Below are 13,019 nucleotides of genomic sequence, written 5' to 3' on the forward strand. Positions count from 1 at the left end.
AAGTTCACAGAAATCATTCCTGTGGTGGAAGTAACTAGGAAGAATGCAGAGAATAAGCAGAGCCTTCAGCAAGCTACTGCTATGAACTGGGAAAGGGTGAAGCCTGAAGGAATAGGAGCACTCTTCATTGCAGTGGTGGATTTCTGAAGCTCTGCTCATACTGCCGATGACTAGCCAGGAAGACAGCCTAAATCACAAGCGTGCGTTTGCATGGCAGATCACGGCGAGGGCCCAGGGCAGGCGCCCTAAGAACCAGGCCACAGCAGGCTTCTGGCTCCAGCAACGGCCGTGTCCAGCCTCCAGCGTTTGAAGCCCCGGGCCAGCGGAAGCAGGTGTGTGGGGTAGGTATTGGAGGCGCATGCTAAAGGTGCCGTTTGTCTCCCGGCACAGATCGTGGACGGCAAGCTGTGGTTCCAGCTGGACTGCGGCAGCGGCCCCGGCCTCCTGGGCATCTCAGGCCGCGCTGTCAACGACGGGAGCTGGCACTCAGTCTTCCTGGAGCTCAACCGCAATGCCACGAGCCTGGCGCTGGATGACAGCTACGTGGAACGGCGCAGGGCACCCCTCTACTTCCAGAGGCTGAGCGCCGGGAGCACCGTCTACTTCGGGGCCCTGGTGCAGGCAGACAGCACCCGCGGCCCAGCAGACACGCGGGCCACGCAGGTGCTGAGTGGCTTCCAGGGCTGCCTGGACTCGGTGGTGCTCAACGGCCATGAGCTGCCGCTGCAGAACAAGCGCAGCAGCTTCGCCGAGGTGGTGGGCCTGACGGAGCTGAGGCTGGGCTGCGTGCTCTACCCGGACGCCTGCCAGCGCGGCCCGTGCCAGCACGGGGGCAGCTGCGCCGGCCTGCCCTCGGGAGGTGAGTGGCCCGGGCAGGGCGGGTGGCGGAGGGGGTGCCCGGGGGGGGCTGCTTCCTTACCCAGTGCAGGCACTCTCGTGGAGAGCAGGCCGAGCCCCTTTGCAGAGGCCTCCCAGCTTGACAGCCTCAGGCATGTCCATTCCAGCCCCGAGATCCCATTGGCAGCTTCCCAGAGGAGTAGAGCAGAGGCTCCAGGGCCGAGAGGTGCCATTCCCGTCTGCCCCCTCCCCTGGCCACCCACGCCCTCCCACACCACCGCAGCTTGCAAGAACAGGACTGATTTTTAAGCCTTGGCCCTCTTGCGGCACCTGCATGAAACTGCACGGTGATTCCTGGCGGTCTGGGTTGTGACATCCACACTCAGTCCTCTCACTAGGTGGAATTATGGACCAGAGTTAGGCGTATAACCCTACCAGGAGCTAAAGGGGAGCAGGAGGTGACTTCACCAGCCCAAGAACAGAGAATAGAATGGAGAGGTTTTGGAGCATGCTTTTGAGACATGGGTATTAAAATAAGACTAGTATCAGCTTTAAAAGGGAGTAGAACACCAAGAATAAAGAAAAAGAGTTTTACATGATCTCTCAAGACAAGTAGATAATGAAATGCTTTTCTTTTTGCCCCAATATCTTTTTGCTATACATCCTAAAGAAACAAGAAAATTACACAGGGCAGGCCCAGAAGGATCGACGGAGGGCTTCCACTGGGTGAGGGGAAAGGCACAATGGGTCACGTGCAGGAGTCTGAAGATAGAAGAATCCCTCGACTGAGCCCAGATGCCATGTCTGTGTTCTTGTAAAAGTAGGTCAGGCATCCTCCTCCTCTTTGGAAGGCTCTCCCACCACTGATTCTACTTCGGCCCCTTTGCAGAGTGCTCAGCGGTAGTGTGATTAGCAAATTTAAACCTTCCTCACAAATCACTTAGAGATTCTGCCGTGTGCATTACCATCCAGTGTTCAGGAAGCTCAACTCCAAATTTAGAGTCCATTTTATTATTAGAATGTTATAAACTGTCCATGAAGTGATGCACTGCGGAAATACAGACACCAAAGTTATTTAGCCTTGCATACGTTACTGCCACAATGAGGGCCAAGTACCCTGGGGGGAAATATCTGCCGTCTCGATTTAAGAAATCTATTTGCTGTTTTTACTGTCTCAGCAGTATATGTAAATAAAGGGTTGTTATGGAGCCATAATTCCCGAATGATGGGCAGTAACTATACTTCAGCGGTTCTATAAACCAGCCCATTATGACAAGTCATGGCCAGTTTTTCACTAGGCAAAACAATTCTGCTAGTGTGAGCCATCTACAATGTATAAAAGGAGCATATCATTAAATTGGGCTGAAATAGAATACCACTCCATGTCAGATGCTGGTTACACAGCCACAAATTGTAACATACTTTTAACGATGGCAGGACGTTGTTTGTGCTGGCAAAGACAGGCACTTCCACAAAGCGTTATCTCTAAAATAATAGTAACAATCACTCTATTAAGGAAAAAGACTATGGACTCTTGCTCTTCAGTGTGCATTCTAAATTCTTTAAAAAGTCTCCATGAAATCCTTAAGCCAAATGCTCAACGGACATACTTTAATTAAATGACGATGACTCCCCTAAGAAACAGCAGTTTAATCTATTTTTTAATCTCTCTTTCAGTTTAACCAAATTTTTAGCTGAGGAGCACCTGCCATATACTTCTCTCCATACCCACAGCTATCTTCTCTCAGTCTGTTGCCTCCTTGCAACACCTCTTTTCAGTTGAGGGTGCCCAGTGGGAGCAGCTCCCCACCAAGGTGACGAGAAGCCTTGCCCACTGTCCTTCCTCAGCAGACATCACGTCCCCCATGGGCAGTCTGAGCCCAGGGCCAGCAAACGCCTCGCCTCCCCGGGAAACTGGGAAACTGAAGGCAGAGGGTTCCTCTTCCGGCGTGTGAGGCAGTACCCACCTGCTTCTTGGGTACAGTGTGAGGACTTCACCTTTAAGACAGAGGAGAGAAAATCCCTTTTCTTGCTCCCGGTATCTGTTCATGTCAGAGGTCCCCCTCTCCTGCCTGAAATTTCTTGAAATTGGTGCCAAAGGGAAAGAAGAAAGGAACCAACAATTTGGCCTTTATTTCGTACCTATAAGCTCCGTGGCTAAGTATAAGGTTGCTTAAAATAGAGGAAAAATCACTTAGTTCTGTGGGATAGTTTGAAAAAAAAAATAAGCCTGAGTTTTTAATGAAAGTCTATTCATGCCTTCAGGAATTTACCCTGACAGGCAGGGAGGTCCAAGGAGCTAATCGCAGGGGAAGAGTCTTCCACCCCCTGATCAAAGGCTAGAAGCATGCAGGATTGAAAGAGAAAATCTGGGCTAGAAAAGGCAGAGTGAGGTACTTAAAACATGGGTGATTCTGTGCATGTGAGGATGCTGACTAAAAAAGTGAATTGATCATCTTACTAGTATTTGGACTCTGTGCTATATGTTTCTCCAAAATTCCAAGCCATATAGTTTAGCATAATCATCCCCTTGACCACTGAAGAATGGCTGTCCTGATGACAGACTTCACTAACAAACTGTGGCTGCCCCAGGGGCACATTGTTCCAGAACAGTCAGAGTCCTTTAGCAGGCAGCCCACAGCCAAGAGCATTTGATGGCAGAGAAGCAGGATTCTGCCTCAGCCACCTCCAAAACCAGTCTAGCCCTTGGCGCGAAGACCAGGGCAGCGGTGTCTGCTCCTGGGAATGACACGGTCAGTGGGTCTGGCCAGCATTATAGCTCTGGCTATCCCAGGAGCAGGCCACAGGAGTCAGAGCCCCGAATGCTGACTTGTCACAATTGACCACAGAGGGAAGGCTCTCTGGTGGTGGAGACTTAAAATTATATGTATTCCATAAACATGAACGGAAATAGCAGCCACCATGGAGACGAAATGGCCCGGCCCCGTTGTGACCCCTGTGCCTCCCGGGCCAGGGAGCAGGGAGCAGCCCCGTGGTCGTCCACAGCTCAGGAGGGAAGGCTCCGTCTTCCATGCCTGTGATTCATCCTGCTCGTCAAGCCATTAAGGGGAGACGCAGGTGAGGTTAAGCTGTGATTCGGGGAAGCAGTGCAGCAAGGCCAGAAATAGCCATTCACACAGCTTTGTGTGTAATGAAAAGTCTAACTTCTGAAATTAAAAGTTGGGTAATTATTTTTTATTTTTTTGAGGTACCAGGGCCTGGGATTGAACCCAGGACCTCATATGTAGGAAGCTAGCGCTCAGCCACTGAGATATACCAGCTCCAAGTTTTTTTCTTTGTGACTTTTTTTAAATCTTTGTTAGTTTTTATTATGGTGACATATATATAACACAAAATTTCCCATTTAAACTATTTTCAAGTATGCAATTCAGTGGTATTAATTATATTCATAGTGTTGTGCTAGCATCACCACCACCCATTACCAGAACATTTTCATTACCCCAAATAGAAACTGCACCCATTAAGCAATAACTCCCATTCCCCCCTCACCCTGGTCCTTGATAACCTCTAACCTACTTTGTCACTATGGATTTGCTTATTTGAGATATTTAATATAAGTGAGGTCATACAGTGTCCTTTTGTGTCTAACCCATTTCACTCAACATAGTGTCTTCAAGGTCTGTCCATGTTGTAGCATGCATCAGAACTCCATTCCTCTTCATGGGCAAATAATATCCCATTGCATGGACATAACCACATCTTTTTCATCCATTCATCTAGTGCCTTTTTCCAGGTTCTTATTCTGAAATACTTTTGAACTTACAGGGTAGTTGGAAAAGTAATGTAAACCCTATACAATAAACTCCAACACACTCCTACCCACCCCAGACACCTAGATCTACCAATTTTAATTTTTGCCACATTTTCCATTTCATTCTCTCTTCTGTCTGTCCATCTATTTATCGATCTTATTTCTGAATATGAGAATGTATACATCATTCCCCTTGAACACTTAATACAACCATGTACATTTCCAAAGAACAAGGATATTCACTTATGTCAACACCTTAAATGCAATTATCAAATTCAAGAGATGTAACATTGATATAAAGTTTATAGTCTGTATTCCAGTGTTTTCATATCCCAATAAGGTCCCTTTGAGCCTTTTCTCACCAGATCCTATCCAGGGCCATGTATTGCATTTAAATGTCATTGTCTCTTCAATTGATGTTTTTTAAAATTGTGAGAACATATATACAACATAACCCACCCCTTGTGACCATTCCAAGGATACCACTGGGTGGGCTTCATCTCATCCATGATCTCGTGGTACTATGACAACCTCCCATTACTAAAACATCCCCATCTCGTCCAGCAGAACCCCTCCACCCCCTATGTAGTAACTTTCCCTTCCCATGCCATCCCTCCATGCCAACCTTGACTCTAGTTTCTGTCTCTGTGAGCTTTCATGTTCTTTGTTATTTTCTTGGTAGTTACCATGGGTCTCAAAATTGACATCTTAAACCTACAACCATCTCGTTTGCTCAATTTAACTTTGATAGTATACACAAACTATGTCCCTATACCTCTCTGTCCACCACCTGTGTATAGTTCTTGTGACAACTTTACATGTTTGAGTCCAAAACCACCTATTTATCATTACATTTTAGGCATTTTCCCTTTAAATCCACTAGTAAGTAAGAAGTGGAATTACAAGGCAGAATGCAATAATGCTGGTGTTAGTCTTTACCCATGCTGTTACTCTCACCAGAGATCTTTATTTTCTTTTTGTAGCTTCCTTTGATTGTCTGTTGCCCTTTCCATTCAACTCACTGAACTCTCTTTAGCATCCCAAGTGGTGGTGCACTCTCCCAGCTTTTGTTTATCTGGGAATGTCTTAATCTCTCCATCATTTTTGATAGACAGTTTTGCTAGATACAGATTTCTTGGTTGGCAATTTTTTTTTGCTTTCAGCTTTTTAAATATGTCATCCCACTGCCTTCTTGCCTCCATGGTTTCCAATGAGAAATCAGCACTTCATCATAGTGAAGCTCACTTGTATGTGCCATGTTGCTTCTCTCTTGCCGTTTTCAGAGTTCTTTATTTTTGGCAATTGACTATTTGATTAAAATATGCCATATCATGGATCTATTTGGATTTCTCTTGTATGGGGTTTGTTGAGTGTCTTGAATGTGTATATTCATGTCTTTCTTTAAATTTGGGAAGTGTGCAGCCATTATTTCTTTGAATATTCTCTGTGCCCCTTTTTCTCTTTCTTATTCTCCTAGGATTCCCACAATATGTATATTAGTATACTTGATGGTGTCCCACAGTTCCTCAGTCTGTGTTCAGTTTTCTTCATTAACTCTTCTTTTTTTCATCAGACTGGATGATTTCAATTGTATTATCTTCAGATTCACTGATCATTTCTTCTGCTAGCTCCAATCTGCTGCTGAACACATCTATGGAACTTTTTTCTAATTATCTTTTTTTAAAATTAATAGATCACACAAAACATTACATTACATTAAAAAATATAAGAGGTTCCCATATAACCCACTCCCCACCCCCACATCCCCATCATTTTTTTACTGTATTTTTTTGAAGATACATAGATCACAAAAAAAATGTTACTTTAAAAAATACGAGGTTTCCATATATCCCTCCACCCCCCCGACCCCACTCCTCCTACATCAACAACCTCTTTCATCACTGTGACACATTCACTGCATTTGGTGAATACATTTTGGAGCACTGCTCCACCACATAGATAATAGTTTACATTCTCCCCCAGCACATTCAGTGGGTTATGGCAGGATATGTAATGCCCAGCATCTGTCCCTGCAATATCATTTAGGACAACTCCAAGTCCCAGAAATGCCCCCAAATCACATCTCTTCTTCCCTCTCTTCCCCAGCTTCCCTGCCCTCAGCAACTCCCATGGCCACTTTCTACATATCAATGCTACAATTTCTCCCATTACTAGTCACAATAGTTCTGTAGTAGAATATCAGTAAGTCCACTCTAATCCATATTTTATTCCTCCATCCTGTGGACCCTGGGATGGTGATGTCCACTCCACCTCTAGATCAAGAGGGGCCTTAGATTCCACATGATGATGGATGCAATTCTGCTTGCATTTGTAGGCACTCTCAGTTCCCTGGTGTGGTGGTTGACCATCTTCACCTCCCTGTTAGCTGACCTGGGTAAGAGCAACGAACCAGAGAATAGGAGTTACAACTCTCCTGAGGCTCAGGGCCCAGCTGACACATGGACAGTCCAGAGATTCAAGTCTCCTGGGTATGCACCAACCCTAGTGCCAACCACAGCTTCAGTAAAAGTGACAGAAGAGGCATGTGTAGAAAGGTCACATCTGAGTCCAGCTCCATCACATTCAGGAACACAGATTCCAAAGTTGGGTCAACTGACATAGCACTGAGCTCCAGAGTCATCTGCCATGACCACAGAACCTGTGGGTTTCTGTAGGCCCTCGGGAACCAGTACCTGGGGTTGTATCTATTTTGGCTTTCTCTAGGGTCTTGCCAAGGTGTGTATAAGCACAACCTCTATGATGACCTCCCGATGCTTTTTTGAAGACTCACAGCCATATAAACTCATCTGTCTTTGCCATTTCCCCCTTTAATTCAAGGTCCAAAAGCAGTTTTTAGCACATGATCCTACATGTAGGCTGACATATTCTGCTGGTCTGAGTTTACCGTTTTATTCAAGGTCTCTTTCTAGTTGCATCACTAGTTAGTGATGTACACTGTACAATTTTCTAAATTTTTGTTACCTTATGTTTTACATTATGGTTTACATTTTAGCCTGTAGACTTTTATACATTTTTGGTGTAATTTAGCATGTCCTATATCCATCATTGCATGATCTTGTGGAACACTTCCATTGCCCCCCAGTTACCCTGCTTCCATCTATTCTATACCTCTCTCCCCCTCCACTCAGGGCCCAGGTGACAATCAATCTTCACTACTTGAAGGACAAGATTCACAGATACTTGCAACAATGCTGAGGGCTTGACATACTAGACTGCCCTAACCCATTGAGAGCCACCAATTCTCTCGAGAGACACAATTATTCCCTCTGTTTGAGAACATCAGGCCTCCCCAGGATGTGGGTACACCTTCAAAATCATTGTATAGTTCTTCACCCAATGACATAAAAAACAATGACAAAATGAACACTCACACACTCCCTAGAAGCCTGCCTCTGTGCCAGATGCCCTCTCTTAAGCATCATAAACAGGTAATCCTTCCTTATTATATTTTCTAAAGTGTTTTCTCAACATTATAGTTTCAACCACATACCTGACAATCTACCATGTTCAAATGATCCCCCCAGCCTTCCCCCCAATTCCTTGGGCCATCTGACCCATCCTCCCAACCCAAGCCCCCCCTCAAGCCTGCAAAGCCCCACCCAAAGGTATCCCTATGCCCCCATCTTATCCCTTCCCTGTACAAATCTTACCTCCAGCTTATCATAGATTTCACCCATGTAGGCGTCAGCTTGCAAACTTCCCTCACCCCCATCCAACTTCCTTTAAGCCTATCATCCAGTCTCTAGCTTTCTGAGACAGCTTGGTTTACTTATTTCATGTCAGAGAGGTCATGTAGTATTTGTCCTTCAATGCCTGGCTTGCTTCACTCAATATAATGTCCTCAAGATTCATCCGTGTTATCCCATGTGTTTGTTCTGTATTCCTTCTTAAAGCTGAGTAGTATTCCATTATATGTATATACCACATTTTGTTTATCCATTCATCTGCTGATGGGCATTTGGGTTGATTCCAACTTTTGGCAATAGTGACTAATGCTCAATCAATATTGGTGTGCATATATCGGTTTGTGTCCTTCTTTTCAGTTCTGGGTATATACCCAGCAGTGGAATTACTGGGTCATATGGGAAAGCTATAGCTATTTTTTTTTTTTTGAGAAAGTTCCAAACTGTCCTCCAGAATGGCTGGACCCTTCTGCATTCCCACCAGCAGTGGGCGAGTGTTCCTATTGCTCCACATCCTCGGCAACACTTGTAGTCTTCTGAGTTTTTTTTGATAGCCGCCAGTCTTATGGGAGTAAGATGGTCTCTCTTGCAGTTTTGTTTTGCATTTCCCTAATAGCTAGTGATTTTCAGCATTTTTTCATGTCCTTTTTTGCCACTTGTATTTCTTCTTTGGAGAAGCATCTGTTCAAATCTCTTGCCCATTTATTAAATGGGTTGTCTTTTTATTTTTGAGATATAGGAGTTCTTTATATATGCAGGATATCAGTCTCCTATTAGATACATGGTTTCCAAATATTTTCTCCCATTGTTTAGGCTCTCTTTTCACTTTCTTGACAAACTCCTTTGAGGTGCAGAAGGCTTTAATTTTGAGGGAGTCCCATTTATCTATTTGTTCTTTTGCTGCTTGTGCTTTGGGTGTGAAGTTCATGAAGCCATTTCCTATTACAGGGTCCTGTAGATGGTTCCCTACCTTCCTTTCCAAAGTCTTTATGGTCTTGGCTCTTATATTTAGGTCTTTGATCCATCTTGCATTGATTTTTGTATAAGGTGTGAGATGGTTATCCTCTTTCATTCATTTGCATATAGATATCCAATTCTCCAGGCACCATTTGTTGAAGAGGCCATTCTCTCCCAGTTGAGTGGCCTTGGTGGCCTTGTCGAGTATCATATGACTGTATATATGAGGATCTATATCAGAACTCTCAGTTTAGTTCCATCAGTCAATGTGTCTATCCTTGTGCCAATACCATGCCATTTGCACTACTGTGGCTTTGTAGTATGTTTTGAACTCAGGTAGCATGATTCCTCCAATTTCGTTTTTCTTTTTCAATATGTCTTTGGCTATTTGGGGCCTCTTTCCTTTCCAAATAAATTTGATAGTTAGTTTTTCTAGTTCATTTAAAAATGCTGTATTCATTTTTACTGGGATTGCATTCAATCTGTAAATTGGGTTTGGTAGGATAGACATCTTAATAATATTTAGTCTTCCTATCCTTGAACAGGGAATATTCTTCCATTTATTTAGGTCTTCTTTGATTTCCTTGAACAGTGTTGTGTAGTTTCCTGTGTATCAGTCTTTTACATCTTTAGTTAAATTTATTCCTAGGTATTTGATTTTTTTATTTACTATAGTAAATGGTATCTTTCTTTATTTCCTCTTCAGATGACTCATTATTGATGTACAGAAATGCTACTGAGTTTTGCACATTGACCTTATAACCTGTGACTTTATAAGTTCTAGAAGCTTTGTTGTAGACTTCCCAGTCTACAACAAAGGATCATGTATAGGATCATGTCATCTGCAAATAGTGAAATTTTGACTTCTTCCTTTCCAGTTTGGGTGCCTTTTATATCTGGTTCTTGCCTCAGTGCTTGAGCAAGTACTTCTAACATGATATTAAATAGAAGGGGTGATAGCAGGCATCCTTGTGTTGTTCCTGATCTTAGAGGGATAGATTTTAGGATTTCACCATTGTAAATGATGTTAGCTGTAGGTTTGTCATATATACCCTTTGTCATGTTCAGAAAGTTTCCTTCTACTCCTATCTTTTGCAGTGTTTTTATCAAGAAAGGGTGCTGTATTTTGTCAAATGCTTTTTCTGCATCTATAGATATGATCATGCAATTTTTTTCATTCAATCTGTTTATGTGGTGTATTACATTAATTGATTTTCTTGTGTTGAACTACCCTTGCATACCAGGAATGAAATCCACTTGGTCACGGCATATAATTCACTTAATGTGTTGTTGAATATGATTAGCAAATATTTTGTTGAGGATTTTTGCATCTTGGTTCATTAGAGAGGGTGGTCCGTAATTTTCCTTTCTTGTGGTGTTTTTGTTTGGGTTTAGTATTAGGGTAATGTTGGCATCATAGAATGAGTTAAGCAATATTCCTTCTATTTCAATTTTTTGGAAGAGGTTAAGCAAGATTGGCATTAGTTCTTTCTGTAATATTTGGTAGAATTCACCTGTGAAGCCATCTGGCCCAGGGCGTTTCTTAGTTGGGAGGATTTTAATGACTGATTCTATCTCTTGTAATTGGTTTGTTGAGATAGTCAATTAGTTCTTTCGTCAATGTAGGCTGCTTATGTGTTCTAGGAATTTGTCCATTTCCTCTGAATTGTCCTTCTTGTTGGAATATAGTTTTTCAAATTATCCTCTTATAGTAGTCTTTATTTCTGTGGGGTCAGTGGTGATTTCCCCTTTCTCATTTCTTATTTTGTGTATTTGCATGGTCTTGTTCTTTTTCTTTGTTAGTCTAGCTAAGGATTTGTCAATTTTATTGATCTTCTCAAAGAACCAGCTCTTTTAGTTTTTCAAGCACTGTCTTATTTTCTATTTCAATTAGTTCTGCTCTGATCTTTGTTATTTCTTTCTTCTTCCTTGGGGTTAGTTTGTTGTTTTTTGATTAGTTCCTCCAAGTATACAATTAGGTCTTCAATTTTAGCTCTTCTTTTTCAATATGAATTTATGGCTATGAATTTCCCTCTCAGTACAGCTTTTGCTGCATCCCGTAAGTTTTCATATGTTGAGTTATCATTTTCATTAGTTTCAAGGTGGTTATTGATTTCTTTTGAGATTCCCTCCTTGACCCACTGTTTTTCTAAGAGTGTGTTGTTTAATTTCCATATTTTGGTGCCAAATCTGGGTCTCTGGCTCTTGCAGATTTCCAGCTTCATTCCACTATAATCAGAGAAATTATTTTATATGACTTAAATCTTTCTGAATTCATTGAGTCTCTGTGCCCTAGCATGTGGTCTATCTTGAAGAATAATCCATGTGTGCTTGACAAGAATGTATATCCTGCTGTATTTTGGTGTAATATTCTGTATATGTCTATTAGATTCAGATCCTGTAATATATTATTTAACGTCTTTGTTTCTTTATTGATTCTCTTTTGAGAAGTTCTTTCCAGTGGTGATAGTGGTATATTAAAGTCCACCCACTATAATGGTAGAGGCATCTATTCCGTCCCTCAGTTTTTCCAGTGTTTGCCTCACGTATCTGGAGGCACCTTTGTTAGGGGCATAAATGTTTATGATTGTTCTTTCTTCCTGAAAGATCATCCCTTTCACTAATATGTAGTGTCCATCTTTGTCTCTCACTATAGTTTTGCATTTAAAGTCTATTTTGTCCAATATTAATATAGCTACTCTTGCCCTTTTTTGGTTACTGTTTGCCTGTAACATTGTTTTCCAGCCATTCACTTTCAATCCCCTTGATTCCCTGGGTCTAAGATGTGTTTCTTGTAGACAGCGTATAGATGAGTCATATTTCTTTATCCAGTCTTCCAATCTGTATCTCTTAGCAGTTGAGTTTAATCCATTGTCATTCAGTGTTACTACTTTCAAGGAATTACTTACATTAGCCATATTTTCTTTGGATTTGTGTTTGTTATATTTGATTTTTTTTTCTCTATTGGCCTTTTTAGTTGTTCTTTCACTCTCCTCCAACTCTGTTTTTCCTAATTTTTTCTTTCCTCCTGCAGAACTTCCTTTAGTATTTCTTGAAGGGCAGGGTTCTTGTTGGCATACTCGCTTAGTTTCTGTTTATCTGTGAATATTTTGAACTCTCCATCATTTTTGAATGCTAATTTAGCTGGGTAGAGTATTCTTGGTTGGAAATATTTTCTTTTAGTACCTTGACTATGTCACACCACTGCCTTCTTGCCGCCATGGTTTTAGATAAGAAATCAGCACTTAGTCTTATGGAGCCTCCTTTGTGTGTGATGGTTCTCTTATCTCTTGCTGCTTTTAGTATTTTCTCTTTGTCTTGTGCATTGGATAATTTCACAAGTACATGTCTTGGGGTAGGCCTGTTGGGATTTATGCTGTTTGAGGTGCATTGTGCTTCCTCAACATGTACATCCATTTGCCTCAATAAGTTTGGGAAGTTTTCAGTCATTATTTCCTCCAACACCCCTTCTGTCCCCTTTCCCTTCTCTTCTCCTTCTGGGATTCCTATAATATGCATGTTTGTGCATTTTGCATTGTCATTCAGGTCCCTAAGTCCCTGCTGGATTTTTTCCATCTTTTTATCAATCAATTCTACTATCTATTTGATTTCAGATGTACTGTCTTCCACATCACTAATTCTTTCTTCTGCCTGTTCAAATCTGCTCTTATTTGCTGAGACTATATTTTTGATTTCTTGAATTGTGCTGTTCATCACCATCATATCCGTTATCTTTTTGTGTATGATTA

General features: G+C 42.2%; 1 protein-coding gene across 2 annotated transcripts in view; it reads left to right on the forward strand.

The window, feature by feature from the left end:
- FAT3 (FAT atypical cadherin 3) overlaps nucleotides 1–13,019 on the forward strand; it is a 539,827-nt gene that overhangs the window by 501,908 nt on the left and 24,900 nt on the right. For both annotated transcript variants that reach the window (XM_071218314.1, XM_071218315.1), the window contains one exon: nucleotides 391–859. In XM_071218314.1, coding sequence (XP_071074415.1) covers nucleotides 391–859 — 469 coding nt within the window. The remainder of the gene's footprint in view (nucleotides 1–390; nucleotides 860–13,019) is intronic.

Source organism: Dasypus novemcinctus, chromosome 10 (assembly GCF_030445035.2).
Source record: "Dasypus novemcinctus isolate mDasNov1 chromosome 10, mDasNov1.1.hap2, whole genome shotgun sequence".
Taxonomy (NCBI): Eukaryota; Metazoa; Chordata; class Mammalia; order Cingulata; family Dasypodidae; genus Dasypus; species Dasypus novemcinctus.